Consider the following 18,344-nt stretch of genomic DNA (forward strand, 5'->3'; position numbering starts at 1 on the left):
TATAATCCACTGAGAGATCACATTACCTGGAGGGCCAGTCAGTCTGTATGGACCCCTCTAAATGTACTTCATAAGTATTAAAAAACATGGGCAATAATTATACTTTGGTAAGGAAAAGACTTAAAATAACCTTAAACTGAAGTCCACACTGGTCTGAATTTCCCAGCAAAGATGTTTCTTTCCTTCTGCTGCAAGAAAACTTACAATTCCTACAATACTGCACTGACTTTGGCACCCTACACAGCACAATATGGTATTTATAACTAGTAAAAAGTCACAGAGATACAATATTTAGCTGGTTGTTGCTAAGGTTTTGCATTCTACTTTGTCCAGTAATTTGATCCCTCCTCTACTCTTTTAATTAAGTAGCAACTTTCTCCAGCAAATAAATGTATCTTCGTAGAAATAGTTGCTGTAAGTGATTAAACTGATGACAAATGTGGAAAGATTGGTCTTCCTCACAACAGAGTTAACCCCACGTCAGGGAAAAACGGCGTACAGTGAAGCACACGAGAGAAAACTTCGTGTTGTCTTTTTGCAAAGAAATTAAACTTGTCCTGGAATGTCACAACTGTCAAGGGGTCTCAGTGTTTCAGGCAAATGTACCACCTGACAAAGCAGCTGGACACCAACCTCGTTGTATAAATCACTGAATTCTTCAACCACATCCTTCGGGATCCGCTGCCCGTTGTTGGTGAGGTGATAGGCCACCCCATTCTTGGAGTAGAGGCTGATCCGCCCCACGCTCCTCTCGCTGTCTGTGGTTTCCTCAAGCAAACCATTGTCTTCTGCTAGATGATAGACTGGGTTTCCATGTGAACCATGAATCCACGTAGCTCCCAGCTCAAAAGTGGCATGCCCTGTGGGAGAGGAAGCCAAGGAAAATGGTGAGTGAAGCTCATTTTCCTGACAGCTTGTCACGCTCAACCCTAAATAAAAATGTACATGTGCAAAAGCAGAATTGCCCAAGGACAACACGTGTTTGAACATCACTTAAGTGGCTTTCTCTGCTAGACAGCAGCACTGCCAGCCTTCTTCACACCAGTCCTTCAGGATACCAGTTTGGCTGGTGCTACATGGACGGGATGTTTCCAACAAAGATCCACCACAGTGACACATCTCTGAAAATTAAGGAGAAATTCTCAATTCCCAGTTCTTATCATGGTTGTTGCCAGCGGGGAGATGTAGGAAAATCTGGACTGCCCTAGGATAGACACACTGGCCTGAATACTGAACCCTGTCCTGTGATTAAAATTGCTTGTTATTTACAAACACACCTCAGACTAACTGTGATAAAACATTCATTTCCATTCCCCAAGTGAGTAAATAGGCTGTATTTTATTATTTATGCCTTTGAAGATTTATATCAGGCTCTTTAAAAAGATGCACCACTAGGTTAAACACCAGATGCATTTGGTTTTCATCACCTGTACTCTCTGCCTGCAAAACACAAAGAGTCTGGTCAGCCCCACTCTCCCCCTTCCTTAAAACTATTGGGATTTGCACCAGGGCTCTGATTGCCCTGACCCAGCACTGCCAGGACTGAGCTCAGAGCACAAGGAGGGGCTCAGCTGCTGAAAGCAGGGGCTAAAAATAAGCTTGGGTTGTGTCCTCCCCTACATTTTGACAGATTCTCCGAAGTCCAAAGCTGTTTTAAAGTCTGACAAAGCTGGGCAGCAACTCCCAGCATCTCTGCAGAGGTGTGGGAATGCCTGATTAAGTGGGACAGTTAATAGGATCCAGCTTCATGGAGAAAGGATGGAGCAGCTACCAGTGATCGTGTGCTGTTTAACATGTAAATGTATTCTCAGACAGACACTGCAGCACTGTGCTGTAATGCAGTCGAGTTTAATGGGTGAAAGCCCCAGGGAACGCTGCTCTCCAGCTGAGACTCTGCCTCCCAGGGAAGCTCCACGGATCTCCTTTTTCAAGCAGCCACCTTGTCATTAAGGACCATGCTGCCTGCCCTTCAAAATCTGCATTACAGCACACGCTTCAGAGCACAGCACCAACTCACAAACGTGGGTATATTGAAGGTGCCACAAACTCCAGAGCACCCAGCCAGGTGGAAATGACTGAGCATTGGCAGCCAAAGGTACAGAGCTCATCAATATTGCATGTGGCAGTCCCCCTGCTAATGCAATCCTGCAGCAATTCTGCCTCCTGCTCCATGGCAGCAGCTTGCTCTCTGCTACACAACAACCCTCTGCATACACCTGATCTTTGAAAGAAAACAATATGCCAGCAGGTCCTGCTGTCTTAGTGCTGGGGAACAATGAGGATGTGTCCCAAGTTCTCCTGTTTCCAGAGGTTGTGCGCCATATAATCAAATACCAACAAATTAAAAGCACTAATTGTTGCTTGTAATACTCAACCCCATCACTACTAAGCAGATAAGTCAGTTGTTAATGGGTGTTAAGTTACATGATGAATTATTTAAAAGCATAAAATTAAATAAAATCCTTTAAACAGAGACAGCCAATTTACTTTCAGGGTCTGAAAGGATTTTATGTTCAATATTAATCTACTTCAAATGAACCATCCAATACAACAAAAAACCCCAAGCAACACAGACTGTGCATGAAGCCTCCTGAATACCATACAGGAACTTTGACATTTCACATCTCTCTTTTCAGCCCTGACTATTTTTTTATATCCTGTCATGAAATTTCTACAGTAGATACAGATTTTACAGATCATATGCAAGAAACACAGTCCACAAATACACAAACCTTCTGCCTCACTGTCTTGGGTTGAGTGCTAAATCTGTAACACTCACTTGTGTTAGAAGAGATCCCCCAAATCTCTGAATACCCAAATTATTCCCCTCTGCTGAACAGCAACATAATCTATGCACTTGAGGGAAAACACTATCCCTACAAGGCACAACGTGGCTCAGTGGGAGTGGAAGGATTAGGATATAACCCTGAGAAGGTGCCACCATATCACAGAATGAGTTGGCTTGGGAGGGACCTTAAACATCATCTTTCCAACTCCCTGCCACGGGCAGGGACACCTTACACCAGCCCAGGTTGCTCCAAGCCCCATCCAACCTAACCTTGGACACTTCCAGGGATGGGGCAGCCACAGCTCCTCCTGAGAAACTGTGCCAGGGCCTCTCCACCCTGACAGCCACAAATTTCTTCTTAATTAGTAGCTCTGCTGAAGATTTAAATCAGATCTTTAGTCAAGTGTGCAGACAGGGGAGTGGCCCGAGCAGTTCAACATTTAAATGCCTTTTAGACAATCAGATCAAACTGGCTGTTTGTTGAAGGCCCAGAAGAACCACTTCTTTAAGAGTTGTTTGTGCAGCTTTAGCCAGTTCTGAGAAATGAACAGGCCTTGCATGTCCCTGGTGCAATCTGTTGCTCCAGGCAGCACAGAAGAAGAAAACACAGCCCAGGCCCTCATACCAGCAAATAAAGAGGCTCTCAGAATGTGCTGCTTCACCACCCAACAGGGCTCCAAAACTGTCTGCTAAAAGGCACATGAATCTGGAAATTGCACTGAGAGTTGGCACATGGACCCACCCTGGGTGAGAACTGCAGCCCAGACCCACACAGGGCAACCCTGAGAGTGTGCAGAAGGCAAGAAAATACAGTTTAGTTTTAGGTATTAAAACACCAAGACTTTGGATTCCGGTCTCTGCCTTGCAAATGACAGTTTTATCTGCACACTGTGAGACCTCCCCCAGACTGAAGTCTGCTTTTGTCTCGTGTTAATAAAGAAGTGTTAATGAACAGGAGGTGGATTCCCAGCAAACGCAAGGATGTGAGTTACTGATGAAGGTGGCCAAAGGTGAGAGAAACGGTCCCAACACTAACAGACCAAAACTATTTCACAGGTGCACTGGCAGAATGATCTATTGCTCCCTGAAGATTTCAGCTCTTTGGCACTTCCCTCCTCTCACAGGCACGATCCAGGATATTTTTAATACAGCGGACTGTGAGTAAAGGACACACTTCCCATTCTCAGCTCTATGCCAAGTCTCAGCAGACTGTAAAGTGCCCTGTTCAAACTCGGGAGATTAGATTTGTCCAACTGCCTTTCCATTCATTTCCCTTCTGCAAATTCATAGGATGCTGCTGTTTGTTTACTGTGGTGAGTTTATCGAGTAAAACCCAGTAAGTGATGTAAGCACCTCAGAAATAACAAGAAAACAGGGCAGCAAGAGGCCAAAGGCCAATCCAGAGAGTGGGACAGAAACAGAACCAGTTAATTGAAACCAGGAGAAAAATTTAGTAAAAGTGGAGAGCTTTTCCTCTCCTGCAGGGAAGAGACTGGCAACATCCTTCTAGATACCAGGGAAAGGTTCACTGACTCCTGCACTGCAAAGGGAAATGTTTGTTCCACGGGTTTTGCATTTAGAGATTTTACAATCCCTTCCAACTGACATGAGATTCAAATATCCAGAGCCTGCACCTTTATTACACACTAAGAAAGCAACCTGCAGAGGGGGGAAAGCTGCAAATCAGGATGAAAGCATACATTGAAGAGGTTTTTCCAGAAGCCTGATTCTCAGTGGGCAGTGCCCTACACAGTAAATTACTTCTAGGGAAATGAATGGGGCTGTCTGGGAAGCAGAACAGCTCAGAGCTCCCCCTTTACAAGTGCTGTGAGCCCTGAGAAATGTCTGCCAGCCGGGAGATTTACCAGCTGCTCCTGGGCAAGAGTCAGGCTGGAAAACATGGGTGGAAACAGTCTCAGTGCAGTTCCTTAATCACAGACCCGTTACACAGGCAAGTGAAAACAATCCCCCGGATCTTTATTTCACGGGAACACAGGTTGGGTTAGAGCAGCAGAATTGATGCATGAGACAGACACGGGTTGGAGCAGCAGAATTGATGCACAGGACAGACACAGGTTGGGCTGGAGCAGCAGAATTGATGCATGAGACAGACACAGGTTGGGCTGGAGCAGCAGAATTGATGCATGAGACAGACACAGGTTGGGTTGGAGCAGCAGAATTGATGCACGAGACAGACACAGGTTGGGCTGGAGCAGCAGAATTGATGCATGAAACAGCACAGAGTCACCCACCCACCCCGAAAGGAGCACAGGGATTTATGTTCCCAACAACACCACACCTCAACCACCCTTTTGCCATGCACACATCCCATTTCTGAGGCTGACAGAACCCAAGGACAACCCCAAGCCTCGCTGGGAGAGCAGGGAAAGCCCAGCCCTGCCTGCAGGCGCTCCCTTACCGAGCTGCAGGCTCTGCACGCGGCCCCCGATGCGGTCGGTCGCCTCGAGGACAGTTACATCCGTGAAGCCGCTTTCCAGGAGCGCCTTGGCTGCCGACAGGCCTGCGAGCCCAGCACCAACAACGACTATTCGAGGCTGCCGCTTTCTCCGTAGGCCACTACTAAGAGGATCATCCGTGCTGTCTGCAGATATTTCACAACTTTGCATGCCGTCCAAGCTCTCTTTCTAAGGAACCTGCAGGAGAAAGCAAACAAGTGCTTGCAAACGCTTTTTCTCTGAGATTAAAAGTCCTAAGGAAGCAAAAAGAAAAAAATGAAAAATAAAGAAGGGCAGAAAAGAGTTGTGAACGAGACCCAGCTTTTCCAAATGGGATGCACAGAAAGGATAACTGAGGTCAAACTGGGATGCAACAACTTTTTAGCCTGGAGCACCAGTACTGGCAACTCCAGAAATCTCCACCCTCTTGTACCATGTAGACTATTTCCTAAGAAGTCAAAGAATTTTCAAACTCCCATGTTTTTATATATCCTCCAAAAGTAGCAATTTTGTGGTAAAGACTTTAAAAAATAAAGACAAAAGAACCACGTCCCCAGTGCCAACATGCTCAACAAGCCAGCGAAGAATCTCCACTTTGCCACTGTGGCAACCACAAAGCATCAGCTTCAGATCCTCTAACTTGGGGACTAGGTAAAGAGGGTTTAGCTCCAATCATGGAGATTGGATATCAAACCAATCATTACAGAAACGGGACAGACAGGAAAACGTTTCAACTGATGAAAGCAAACAAGGGCCAGTTCAAAAATTCACAGCCACGTGATGCAGCCCCTGGAGCCAACACTGTCCTGCCACATCAGGATGAGCCTCAGGCTTTGATGAAGAGAGGTTCAAACCCACATCAGTCCTGGCCAGTCCAATTTCACCTCAACCTACCCAATATACTCAATTTCTCATCTGAGCAGGACCCAGTTTTCCTTGGCAAACTCCTATCTTTTTCCCAGTGTCCACCCTTAATTCTCAGGTCCTATCATCTCATTTTAGTAAGGGGGTCTCAGTAGCCTTGACTCCATGGTTAAGGTTAAACCCTAATCAGGAATCACCAACACAAGATGTCTTTACACACACAAGTCAGTGTGTAGATATCTGGTTCTGGGTTAGGTCACACCTGCCCTCCAGACCACAAAGGAACAGGGAACACAGACCAAAACTCCACCAGGCCCACACTGACATCAGTCCTGACTTGCAAAGGATAAACACACAGCCCAGGATTCATCGGCCCTGGAATCTGCTGGTGCCCAAGGATTGGGATAACACACACAATTCCCAGCTTTACCATCCTGCCTCCCCAAACACTGAATACAGAGCTATCCAAGGAGAAAGTGTGCTGCCTCTACCTGTTGCCAAGCTGCTGGATATCCCAAGTTCCTCCCCAATTCACCCAACACTTGGCCAGTGTCAAAGATTCCTATTCCTCTCTTCCATCACCAAAGAGGGTTGAACCTTTGCACTGAAGACACTGCTGGGCTATTGCAGTTTATAATTAAGCACAAAGCAACAGTGGTTTCATCTGAAGAACCCCCTTTTCTCCAGGATCTTAAAGCATTTATTTATGCTGACCAAGCAACATCCACTCTGTAAGAGACCTGACACCAGACTGCAGTTTTAAGCAGTGGTGTGAAAAGGGGAGTGGTCCCACTGGAGCTCTGACAACGTTTTTGAAAATGTTTAGTTTCAACTGGAACAACTTCAGATCAATCCACCCTTAGGTGGACTCACCTGCAAGAGGGATCTGCACGGTGTGTTCAAACTCTGATTCTGCCACCATAGCTTGTTCCAACTGGCACTTCAACCAGTTTCAACTGCCACTGCCCAACAGAATGGAGATCATAGAATCCTGGGCAGGGTGGGACCTAAGAGCTCAGCCAGTGCCACCCCCTGCCATGGGCAGGGACACCTCCCACCAGCCCAGGTTGCTCCAAGCCCCATCCAACCTGGCCTTGGACACTTCCAGGGATTCAGGGGCAGCCACAGCTTCTCTGCCCAACCTGTGCAGGGCCTGCCCACCCTCACAGGGAAGACCTTCATCTCAACATCTGATCTAAGCCTCTCCTTTAGGTTAAAACTGTTCCCTCTTTATACTATCACTGTCCACCTGTGTAAAGAGTCATTCTCTCTCTTTTCTCTAAGTTTCCTTCAGGCCCTGCCAGGGGCTCTCAGGTGTCCCTGGAGCCTTCTCTTCTCCAGGTGACCCCCCAGCTCTCCCAGCCTGGCTCCAGCCCAGAGGGGCTCCAGCCCTGCAGCATCTCCGGGGCCTCCTCTGCACTCGCTGCAGCAGCTCCACGGCCTTGGACTGTTGTTGCCCAGGGTTGGGGCAGCTCTGCAGGGTTTGGGGGCTCACTGGGGCAGAACGGATGGAGGGAAATCCCTCCCACAGACATTCTGCAACACTCTCCACTCCTCATTCTCCACACAACACTTTGATCCATTTATTCTAACTGCCACAATAAGGAAACCTCTTTTCTGCCATCTACATCCTATAGGAACTGAACCAGGTTAGCTCAGTTCTACAAGCACAGCTTTCCTAATCCTGGCTTTGGCAAACTCCTGTGAATTCTTCACATGAAAGCTTCCAGAAAATGTTTTCCCTCCCATTTCAGCATTTTAATACTGGATTAGGTGACCTCTCTAGACAAATGAGAAAATAACAGGGTATTTTGTGTGTACAGAACCCTGATTTGGAAACCACCCCTAATTAGCCAACAACCTTTACTGTATGATCAGCAGGGGAAGGCAATTAAAGTTTAGCAAAAGCTTGAGCTTGCCAACCAGGATCCACATTCCACTGTGAAATGAACAGGTGATATAAATATATGCATCCCCAATACAGTTCATTTCAGTACCAATTATACACTTTGCTGGGCTCCTCAGTAAGATGAGCACATAAAACACAGTCCACTGTTCATTGCTCTCCCTTCAGCACTTGCCAAGCCACCAGTCAGGGCTCGAGCCAGTGACTATCACCAGGTCATCTGACACAAAGACAGTTTGGCTCTTTTTCTTAGTTGCCAAAAACAGTTGTTTTTCTTTTTTTTTCCTTTCTCTTTCAATCACAGAGTAAGAAGTGTGTTGGCTGTTGTACTGTGAATCTCTCTCGGACTGTAATTTTACTCAGAGTCCATCTAAGAGCAAGGGCAGCACTAAATCACAGCCTCCCTGACAGCAAAATTCCCCTGCTTTGTCTTGCTCACAGCCTTCCTGTCCAACAGCCAACAGACCACAATAAAAAAAAAATCCAAATACACATCTTCCTTTTGTCTTAAATACACAGCTTTCTTCCTCTTACCTCTTGTGCATGTGTATATTTTAACCACTTCCAGACCTGTTCCCTTTCCTCAGTCTCTATCACTATTCTGCCTCCCTATGTGCCACTACCTTTCATTCATCCCTTCTCTCTATTTCCTTCATTCAAGAAATAAAACCTTTTTTAAAAAAATCCCTAAAACCAACCCTTCCCTAAAAAAGAAAATAAATCCTGAGCATAAGGGCTGTTTCCCAGCAGACAACTCTTTGCAAAAATACATTTTCTAAGATGGGCATCGTTCTACCAACCCAGAATCACGGGTTTCCATTCCTGGCATTTGTATCCTTCAATCCTCTGAGCTCCCCATCCCTTCCTCTCTGCTGATCTTAGCTATGGAAAGTGCAGAGGTGAGACAACTTCATGACCTATTTCCCCTCCTTTTGCCAGTAAAACCTTGCAGGTCACAAGGAAGAAGCCAGAGAAGGCAGGCAGTTCACAACCGCCCTCCTCATAACAACAATACTCTCTGACCAGGCTATGCTTCTATGACACTTCAGAAAAAAGGTCACCAACCCAAATAAACAAAAGCATTTCTCAAGGAAATCTGCTATTCTTAGCTCACCCAAATACTCCTGTGGTAGTATGGTTGTAGCTGCCATGACACGAAGATTTGGGCAAGGCAACACTCTGGAAACAAGGCCTGTGTGCCTGAAGGCTTGGCCGGGGGTTGGCTGGGATTTTAGGATTTGTTTGGGGTTTTTTCCCACCAGGATTGGTTAATCTTTAAAAACTGACCTTCCTTCAGATTTCATATCACACAGCAGGTTGTCTTACACCCATGAGCTTTAGCTGTGAGCTCCTGGCAGACCAAATTCATGGTCATCCCCAGTGGGAATCATCTCACTCCTTTCATTATTTTGGGTGTCCAACTTGCACCTGCTGCCCACAGCCTTTCAGGGGATAGAGAGGAGGAGCAATCCATCCTGCCGGTCTCTGGCATTCCCACAGAGTGGCTGGAGAGCAGCCAGGCAGAAAGGGACCTGGGGGAACTGAGTGACAGGAAGCTCAACAGGAGCCAACAGTGTGCCCAGGTGGCCAAGAAGGCCAATGGGATCCTGGCCTGGATCCAAACTAGCTTGGCCAGCAGGCCCAGGGCAGTGACCCTTCCCTTGGACTCTGCCTTGGGGAGGCCACACCTTGAGTGTTGTGTTCAGTTCTGGGCCCCTCAGTTGAGGAAAGATCTTGAGGGGCTGGAGCGGGGCCAGAGAAGAGCAACGAGGTTGGAGAAGGGACTGGAGCACAAGTGCTGTGGGGAGAGGCTGAGGGAGCTGGGGGTGTTTAGCCTGGAGAAGAGGAGGCTCAGAGGTGACCTCAGCACTGTCTGGAACTCCCTGAAGGGAAGTTCTGGCCAGCTGGGGGTTGGTCTCTTCTCCCAGGCACTCAGCAATAGGACAAGGGGGCACGATGGGCTCAAGCTCTGCCAGGGGAAATTGAAGTTGGAGAGCAGAAAAAACTTCTTTGCAGAGAGAGTGCTCAGGCATTGGAATGGGCTGCCCAGAGAGGGGGTGGATTCCCCATCCCTGGAGGTTTTTCAGCTGAGCTTGGCCGTGGCACTGAGTGCCATGATCTGGTAAAGGGACTGGAGTTGGACCAAGGGTTGGACTTGATGATCTCAGAGGTCTTTTCCAACCCAATCCATTCTATGATTCTATGATCTCAGGATGGACAAGCTGAAAGGGAACTTACAGACCAGTTTAAAACAGCCCTCTAACCTTCCTGAGTGCTCTTATATTGTGTTAAATCAACAGTCTTCCCGTTAACAAGTGTAACAGCCAGTCTGGAGGGTGAGAAATGCAACATCAACACAAACAAATTCCCTGCTGACTGCATAGACTGAGCAGCTCCAGCACAAAAAATGCATCAGAATCACTTTATTCCCTCCAGGTTTTGAATTCATGGGAATTAAGCATCATCCTTAATCAGAAAACTAAGCAACAATTTTGCACGTGTTTGAAAGGAACTCAGATAAAAACAAGACTCAGCTGAAAGACTAAATGGAAGTACAAGAAATAAACACACTACTATTTTCTCATTATTTTAAGTGCAGCTATTAAAGATACCACCAGCACATGACAGGGCACCACAAACACATGTGTTTGTAATGCAGGTTTGTCATCACAGACTGAAAATGTTTACAAACACAGAATATTTCACACCAAAGGCTTAATTCAGTCTAAGCAGAGACAGAGTGAGATTGAGCAACCAAGAGCAGAAGCTGGGGAAAAAAAATCACAACAAAAATAAAATATCTCATTTCTAACAATGCCACTAATCAGCTGTTGAAATACTTTTCGCTAAAGACAGAGAGGATTTCAAATCAGGATCCAATCTGTCATAGACAGTGGCACTCCAGTCCCACCAGAAGACAGGGCTGTGGTGCTGGGAATGCTCCTGCCCATTCCATGGAGGTGGCCAGGGCAGATTTGCAAGACAAAATTTTCTGGCCTTTGCACCTCAGGCATCTGCCACAATGCAGAACTGTCTGTCTGTGAGCCCCTGCATCATTAGCAGGGTGTAGCAGAGATGGAACACACATGCAGGTGGTTTCCAGAGATGCCTAAGGAATGGAAATTTGTGCAGACCATCCAGTCCTAAGAATCTCCTGGGCCTCAGGAAACAATAAAAAAATAGTAATAATACCAGTAAACCTTTTCATACAGAGTTTCAAAAGCCTTTTTCCAACAGATGTAATAATCTCTATTATTTCATCAGCTGCATAAGGAAAAGTGGTTAGTTGAAAGCTCTGTTAGCTGAGCCCATTTCCAAAAGCTCCACAACAGAAAGAGAAGGGCGATTTATTCTGCAGATGTAAAGACACTCAGGTTTTTAGGCCATTAACTCATTACCCAGCCCAGCACTACTTGTACTGAGCAAGTGCACAGTTGTAATGAGTAACCTTTGCTTAAGTAACTGCAGTAACAAAATTTTCAATTATCAGCTGTAATGCACCTTTTTTTTTCCTAAGGTGATGGAGAAGTGCTTGGAAAGATTATTTTAGTTGGAGCAGTTTTATCTCCTTTAACACCTTTCCAGGCTTCAGACTCAGGCTGTCCCCTGAGTGTAGGTCAAGGCAGAACAGATCATAATTGTGAGTAGATACAAAACTGAAGTGGAAGGGATTTCAGAGCTGGCCCCAATACTGCCTGTCAGTGCCTCCCGACGCTGTTTGCTGTGGTTCTCCACAGCTCCTGCCACAACAAACAAGCATTTTGTAACTTCTCCCTCTTTCCCCCTTTCATCAGCCCTCTCAGACACAAGGACATTAATCCTTACTGCCTGTTGTTTCAAGATGCTCTTTCCAAGCCCTCCAGGCTGTAAACATGTCAGACTGGAAGATACGTCTCTTTTTCCTTTCTCCCTCCTTTTTAACCCAGCAGGTGGGACGTCAAACTCACAATCCCTTCCAAAATCACCATTTAGACCCTCTCGAGAGAAGGCAGCAGGGTTATTAATTGAACTCCAGTCCTCCACGTCAGTCAGATGCACAGGTGAGCCCAGCCTGCTGTTACAAGCTGCCTTTGTGCAGTGGTTGTGCAAACACCCGCCTGGGCTGTGTGTGCAGCACCACAGGAGCTTTACGGCCATCAGAAGCTGACACACCTCCTTTACTCAGCTACCTGCAGAGCTGCAGGAGCAGGAAAATGGTCCTCAGCCTTCCACATACATACCAGAGCACTTCCCAAGCTCGTAAACCTGTGTCACTGAGGCGTAAGTACCACAGAGATCAAGGGTTACCTCGTGCTACACCTGCACATGCTGGCAACACACCTGCTGGGCTGAAACTACCTGGAGAGTGGCACCTCGTTGTCATCCTTGTGCTCAGGCTCTACCCAAGTCAGTATTTCAATCTGAACAGGTGGATGCAGCAGCTGGAACAGTCACTCAGCCCCAGACCAGTTCTGCTGCCCCCTTTTACAGGCAGCTGCCAGGTGTGGGCAGAGGAAAGCTGTTCTGACAGCTCACAGGAACTCAAGTGTTGGTCACAAGCAGCCCCTGAAAGACCCTGCTCCAACCAGGGCCATCACAAGTACCGTCTCCTTGAACACAGTGATTTCCAGTACTTGAAACAAGGAAGACAGATGAGAAATCCCTGCCTTTCCCATCACTGTGACTCCATCCCCTTGTTCCTCACCACTTTGTCATGGCTGACCAGAGCAAGAAGCCTTGCAGGTGCTGCACAGGGACACAGTGAGAAATCCTTCCTGGTCCCAAGCAGGTCTTGAGAAGAGCACCTCCATCACCTCCATCACCTCTGCAGAACCCTCTCTACTGCACCCCACCCCATCATTAGGACCCATTTGTCCTGTGTGCCTCCCCTGCCTCCACCAGCCCTGGTGAAGGAGAGGTGACCACGCACATCTTTATCAACATGGTGGTCCAGACCCAGACCCACAAGAACAAGCCAGCACTCCTGTTCCCAACCAGAAACTCTTATCTTGCCTTTTATTTCCATAGGCAGAAGCTGAAATGAAGTGGTTTGATTTCCAGAGAGCTGATGAAATTTATAGGGGTGGCTGTGAGGGAAAAACAATTTCAAACTGAAGACAAAAGCTACAAAATCCACTAAAATACACCCATGTAGAAGCCCAAGCCATCAAGTGTGGCTCGAGGCACCGAAAACGCTCATCTTCCATTAGCACCTCCAGCTCCAGTTACAAATTACTGACCCACCCCAATGACTGACACACAGGGAGTGCAGGGCTGGATTAGACATCAAGGAAGGCAAGGCATTAATAACACCCCACGTGCACTCCTGGACAGCAGCGTGCCAAAATGATTCCTGTTCTTCCCATACAGCAACCCTGAAGCCTCATGCCCCAAACCTCCTCAGCATCAGGGTTTTTTCAAGGCAGGAGAGAACTTCAGGCTGACTCTGAGCTCTCCTTCCTCAGGACACATCCCAAAAGAGACAGAGGGAAATACAGCATTAACCATTCCCTGTCCAAACTCCAGCCTGAGAAGTTGACCTTACCTGTGTTTTTGTTCATTTACCTGAAAGCCTTAACTTCATTTACTCACTCACTACCAGAAATATTCCCTCCCCTCATCTCAGGAGAGACAGAGAAATGACCATATTAAATTGTCTCCTCTTTCCAAGCTGGGAAGAAGCTGTGCTTGTTCAATACACACACACACAAAACAAATATTGAACTCTGTAAACTACTCCACTAATTGTGCATGAAAAGCAGCCCAACGCTGCTAAATATTAAAGTTAAGGCCATAAGAGCTTATGCAGGCTACAGGCTCTCACCACAGCACCACTGGGTGGTCCTACACTGCTGGCCCAGAAAAGGAAACAGAAATGTTCAACTTCTTCAACAACAACAAAAAAAATTTTCTGAGAAACAGTAATTTTCACAAGTATGATCCAAGACAGGCGTCCCCTTTGCCTGTTTCCAGACCACCATCATCTAGGGGGAAACAGGGAATAAACCACAGAACTTACAGAACAATTCCCTTTGGAAAAGACCCTTAACCATGAATTTGACATTTTAAAATTAACTCTGAATCAGCAGAGATGGTGGAACAGGTTCCAGGATAAGATCTCCTGCTATCTTAAAGGCACCTCCTTTGCCACTCAATTTTCTGAGCAGCTTATCAGAAGTTGCATTGCAAGAAAAAAGATATACACAGACTGTGTCCAAATCCAGAGGTGATTTGACTAGCAGTCCATGGAAAGCACGAGATGTGGATGGAACAGCATCTGGGATACTTCAGTCTTCAAGACAAGGAGGGATGGGAAGCATTGGAACGAGCCACCAGCTCCCACACCCACGTGCAGTGGTGAAACACTTGCCCCATTAAGCCTCCTCCACCCTCCAAAATCACCAAAAATTTGCTAACTGTGAAAATCTGTACTTTTGAATGTTTGGAGGAGATTTAAACAAAACCAAAATGGTTTACTGGCTGGTGCTTTTTATCAGGAAAACACTGCACATTTTTACCACTGTGATCCAACTTGTTTTAATGCCTGCAAATATCCCTCGAGTCAAATGAACTTGTTCAAAGCTGATTCACACCAAGGCCACTTTTTAAATTGGGTAGTTGTTGACAAGTAGAATATATTTAACAAGCCCCAAGCGTCTTGGCACGCAGTATAAAGACTTCCTATTATGAGCTGGGGTTTTTTTTTTCAAGGGAACATATGGGCAGAGCAGGTTGTCTGCCACGGGGCACTTCCATACAGTGCTTGGCACTGACAGAACTGCACAGATATCCAAAAAATAAACCAAGGAACGTCATGCCAGGAACACGGGGGATGAATCACACCATTTAAAACTCGCTGATAAAATGCACCATGATGTGTTTTTCCAAATCCTCCTCAACTGAGGGGAAAGAAAAGAAAATAAATTACAGTAATTGTGTTCCTCTGGCTGAAGGGTGCAGTGAGAATGTGGCAGGCTCTGCCAGCTCCAAGGGGATGGGATGGGATGGGATGGGATGGGATGGGATGGGATGGGATGGGATGGGAGCAGGCTACCTGGAACTACTTTTCAAAGGTCCTTTTGGCAGCCTCTGGAACACACCTTGGCCAGTGGGTCAGCATCTTGATTTACAGTGTGGGATAAATTTAAGGACTAGATTTTCTCTATCACCAGACGCTCCCATTAGAGGAGGTCATCAAGCTCAAGTGATTCCCAGAGAAAGAGACTGGGAATGAAGTCTGGGCTACGAAGCTTCTCCTGTCTGTGCAGGCACAACAAGATCAGAACACTCCCAGCAGGGACACAAAGCACAGCTTGGGCATGTTCCTCAGACAAGAGGAGCAAATCCAGTAAACTCACTGCTCTGCAAATCCCCTGCAGACAGAACAAGCCTGTGCTGTAGCTGGAGCATCAGCACCCCCTTGATTTTGGAAGGCTGTAGACAGGTAAAACATCCCACCTACCCAAAAAGTATCCCACAACATCCATCTACTCTGTCACAGGGGCAGCTTTCACTGCCAGAACACTCCTCTTCTGCATCAGGAGGAGCTGGAGAGAACAGGGACACCAGAGTTGTAGCCAACCTGCTGCAGTGAACGGCATATTCTCATCTTAACCCTGGGCACAGCAATGGTGATCTAGCCAAAAATTCTATTGCCAGTGGTTTCCAAATCCTACTGACCACCAGGGATCTATCCACACAGTCAGCTGGCCAGAACCTAAACAGCCAAGCAAGATGCAGTTTGGCTCTGTCAGGCTCTGCCAGGACAAAGGGTGAATAGCTCAGGAACACAGGACAACCAGGACAAGCAACAACCAGTCCCAAACTGGCCTGCCTTTCCCCAGGTCTTTTCAAGCTTCCCAGGCTCTGGTTGACCTCCTGGTGGGAATCTTCCCCTGTTTTCAGCTCCCCAGTCACACTGAGCATTGAGAGGTATCTGCTACTGCTGAGCTCCTGATGAAAGCAAAGCTTGGTGTTTCAGGACTGTAAAAGAAAGGAGAGACAGACAGTAAACTACAAAAACTTAAAAGGGGTTATAAACAATGCTGCAAAAAGTTTCCTGCAGAACTCACACTCCAGCTGCCAAGAAGAGCTGTACCCCATCCCGCCTGCATAACGTGAGATCTTATCTTCTCCACACTCCTTCTCTCTCCAATTGTTTGGGAAACTTAATTGATAAAAGAAGCCTTAATTAAATAGGAAACATGCCTGTGTTTGCACAACTCACAACACAATCGTGTCTCAGTCAAATAAGCACTGGTGTCCAAATTACACTTGGGAATTGGCTGTGGTTTGGGGTTTTAAACTCGTGGCAGCAAGCTTGGGAGAAAAGTTTCATCAGGAATCTTTTCTTCTCCTCTCATCTTCTGTACTAGGAGGGTGAGACAGGGAACGAATCCACATGCAGAGAGGCTCAGCACTGGTTCCAGCTCAATGTGTACATGAGGATCATTTCGGGACACACCATATGAGACATGCTAGCCCCAAAGCAATTATTTTTTCTCACCACTTCTCAGAACCCAGACCAACCAAACTGCCCTGAAATAGCAGCACAGCTCTCGAAATAGCACCATTTCTCCTCGTTTTGAAAGCAACACCCACATTCAATCTTTGATTTTGAGCCATTCCTGAGCAGTTACCACTTCTCACCATTCAAGCCACAGGGAAAATCATTAAATCCAACAGAAACACTATGGGAAGAGAACCAAAATTAGAAAAGCCAAACACCACATGGATTTACTCCCACGATAACTGGATCGACTTCAGCATGGAACAGACTAGACATGACTCCAGGAAAAATATGTCTCTCCAGGTGCAGCTGCATCGAGGGCCCTTCTCCTGGGCTGTGGTTAAAAGCAAGCCACATGTTCCAGCTTTAAGAAGGCAGCACACACATAGCCAGGGCTGGCCTCAGCATGCTGGGATACACAGCCTTCTCCATCCTGCTGTCTGCACAAACACGCTCACGTAGCAGCTCAGGGCAGGGGAATTCAGGTTGGGAAGCAAGTCCTTGGATCCTGAGGAAGCCTGGTTAGGGCTGGCAGACTGGCTGGCTGAGGTTTGTACCCACCAGAAGCTTCCCTTAAAGAAGATGGGAGTTTTCCCCACAAGTTTGCATGCAACAAGAAATGTTTTAATACAAAAGCACTGACCTTCTCCTCACTACACACTGTCTGCATTCAGGTCACCTGGAGATATCCAAAGGAAGTCAGAACTGCTATGGAAAACCTCTTACACAGGAATATATCCCTGCTGTAAAGCAACAGCAGCAATTCATCCTGCTGGGTGATTTTCCTCCTGAGTGTGAAATGGAGCAGAGAGCACAAACAGCTCGTGGAATCATAGAACAGATTGGGCTGCAAGGGACCTTTAAAGGTCAAACGAAATCAAAGACAAGAAACAGAAGGGTGGGTGAGGAAAGAGATGAAAACACAACAGTGACACCTTGGGCTTTGTTCCCACCTTGTCGCAAACTTCAAAACAAAGCCCAAGGACGAAATTTTGCCTGGAGATTCCAACAGAAAAACCTCCTCCAGTCAACTTCTTGTGCTTTGAGGTTACCAAGTGCCTTACAGGCAAGTGCAGCCTGGAGTGCCATGGGATGCACTCCAGTGATGGATTAGCACTGCTGCAAGGTGCCTTTCATTTCTCCCGACACACCTGAACTCAAAGCATTTCTTCTCTGTGACAACCAAGACATTTTAACGAAACAAAGGGAAGTTTACTTTGTATTGATCCTCTTCATGAGACTGTGCCTCAAACAGCTGCACAGGATTGAGATAAAACGCTGCTCAGAAAGAGAAACATTAAAGAGTTCAGGCTGAGGAGAAAAAAACCCAGACATACTTTAGATCTAAGAAATTTCTCACAGAGAAGGAAGATTTGTCATATGGTAAACAGCAGAAATCAGACCTGGGACACTTGGGATTTATCTCTTCTTTCACAGCCTTCCCATGTGACTGGGGCAACAGAATGACAATCCTACCTGTAACTTGCTAAAAATCGAGCACGATTTCAACATGTTTAGGTGGGAGTTCATTTTATTCAGCACACCACACTTGATCCTCTCACTGCCTCAGCTTCACTGAATGGAAAACAGCACAAGAGCACCTGGCCGTGCCAGGAAAGCATTTCCATTAATGCCCCCAAATGAAAAAGAATCACTGTAAGGTAGTGGATCCCCACCAGGACTGAGCCATGTGCAAGTCAGGTGAGATAAGCCAGTAAATTTCAAATCACTGCTTGCATCCATCCCATAACTACATCCCTACAGATGGGCTGGTATGTTGGCAGGGAAAATTTGTCATTTCTAAATTTAGCAGACACTTCAATCATTGTGTTATGCTTCAAA

At 46.6% G+C, this 18,344-nt stretch overlaps 1 protein-coding gene across 1 annotated transcript in view; it reads right to left on the bottom strand.

Annotated features, from left to right (window-relative positions):
- SMOX (spermine oxidase) overlaps positions 1-18,344 on the bottom strand; it is a 55,161-nt gene that overhangs the window by 20,408 nt on the left and 16,409 nt on the right. Inside the window, exons 2-3 of the mRNA XM_071557043.1 lie at positions 5,208-5,442; positions 634-860 (exon numbers count right to left, since the gene is read on the bottom strand). Coding sequence (XP_071413144.1) covers positions 634-860; positions 5,208-5,415 — 435 coding nt within the window. The 5' untranslated portion in view covers positions 5,416-5,442. The remainder of the gene's footprint in view (positions 1-633; positions 861-5,207; positions 5,443-18,344) is intronic.

This window comes from Pithys albifrons, chromosome 5 (assembly GCF_047495875.1).
Source record: "Pithys albifrons albifrons isolate INPA30051 chromosome 5, PitAlb_v1, whole genome shotgun sequence".
Taxonomy (NCBI): Eukaryota; Metazoa; Chordata; class Aves; order Passeriformes; family Thamnophilidae; genus Pithys; species Pithys albifrons.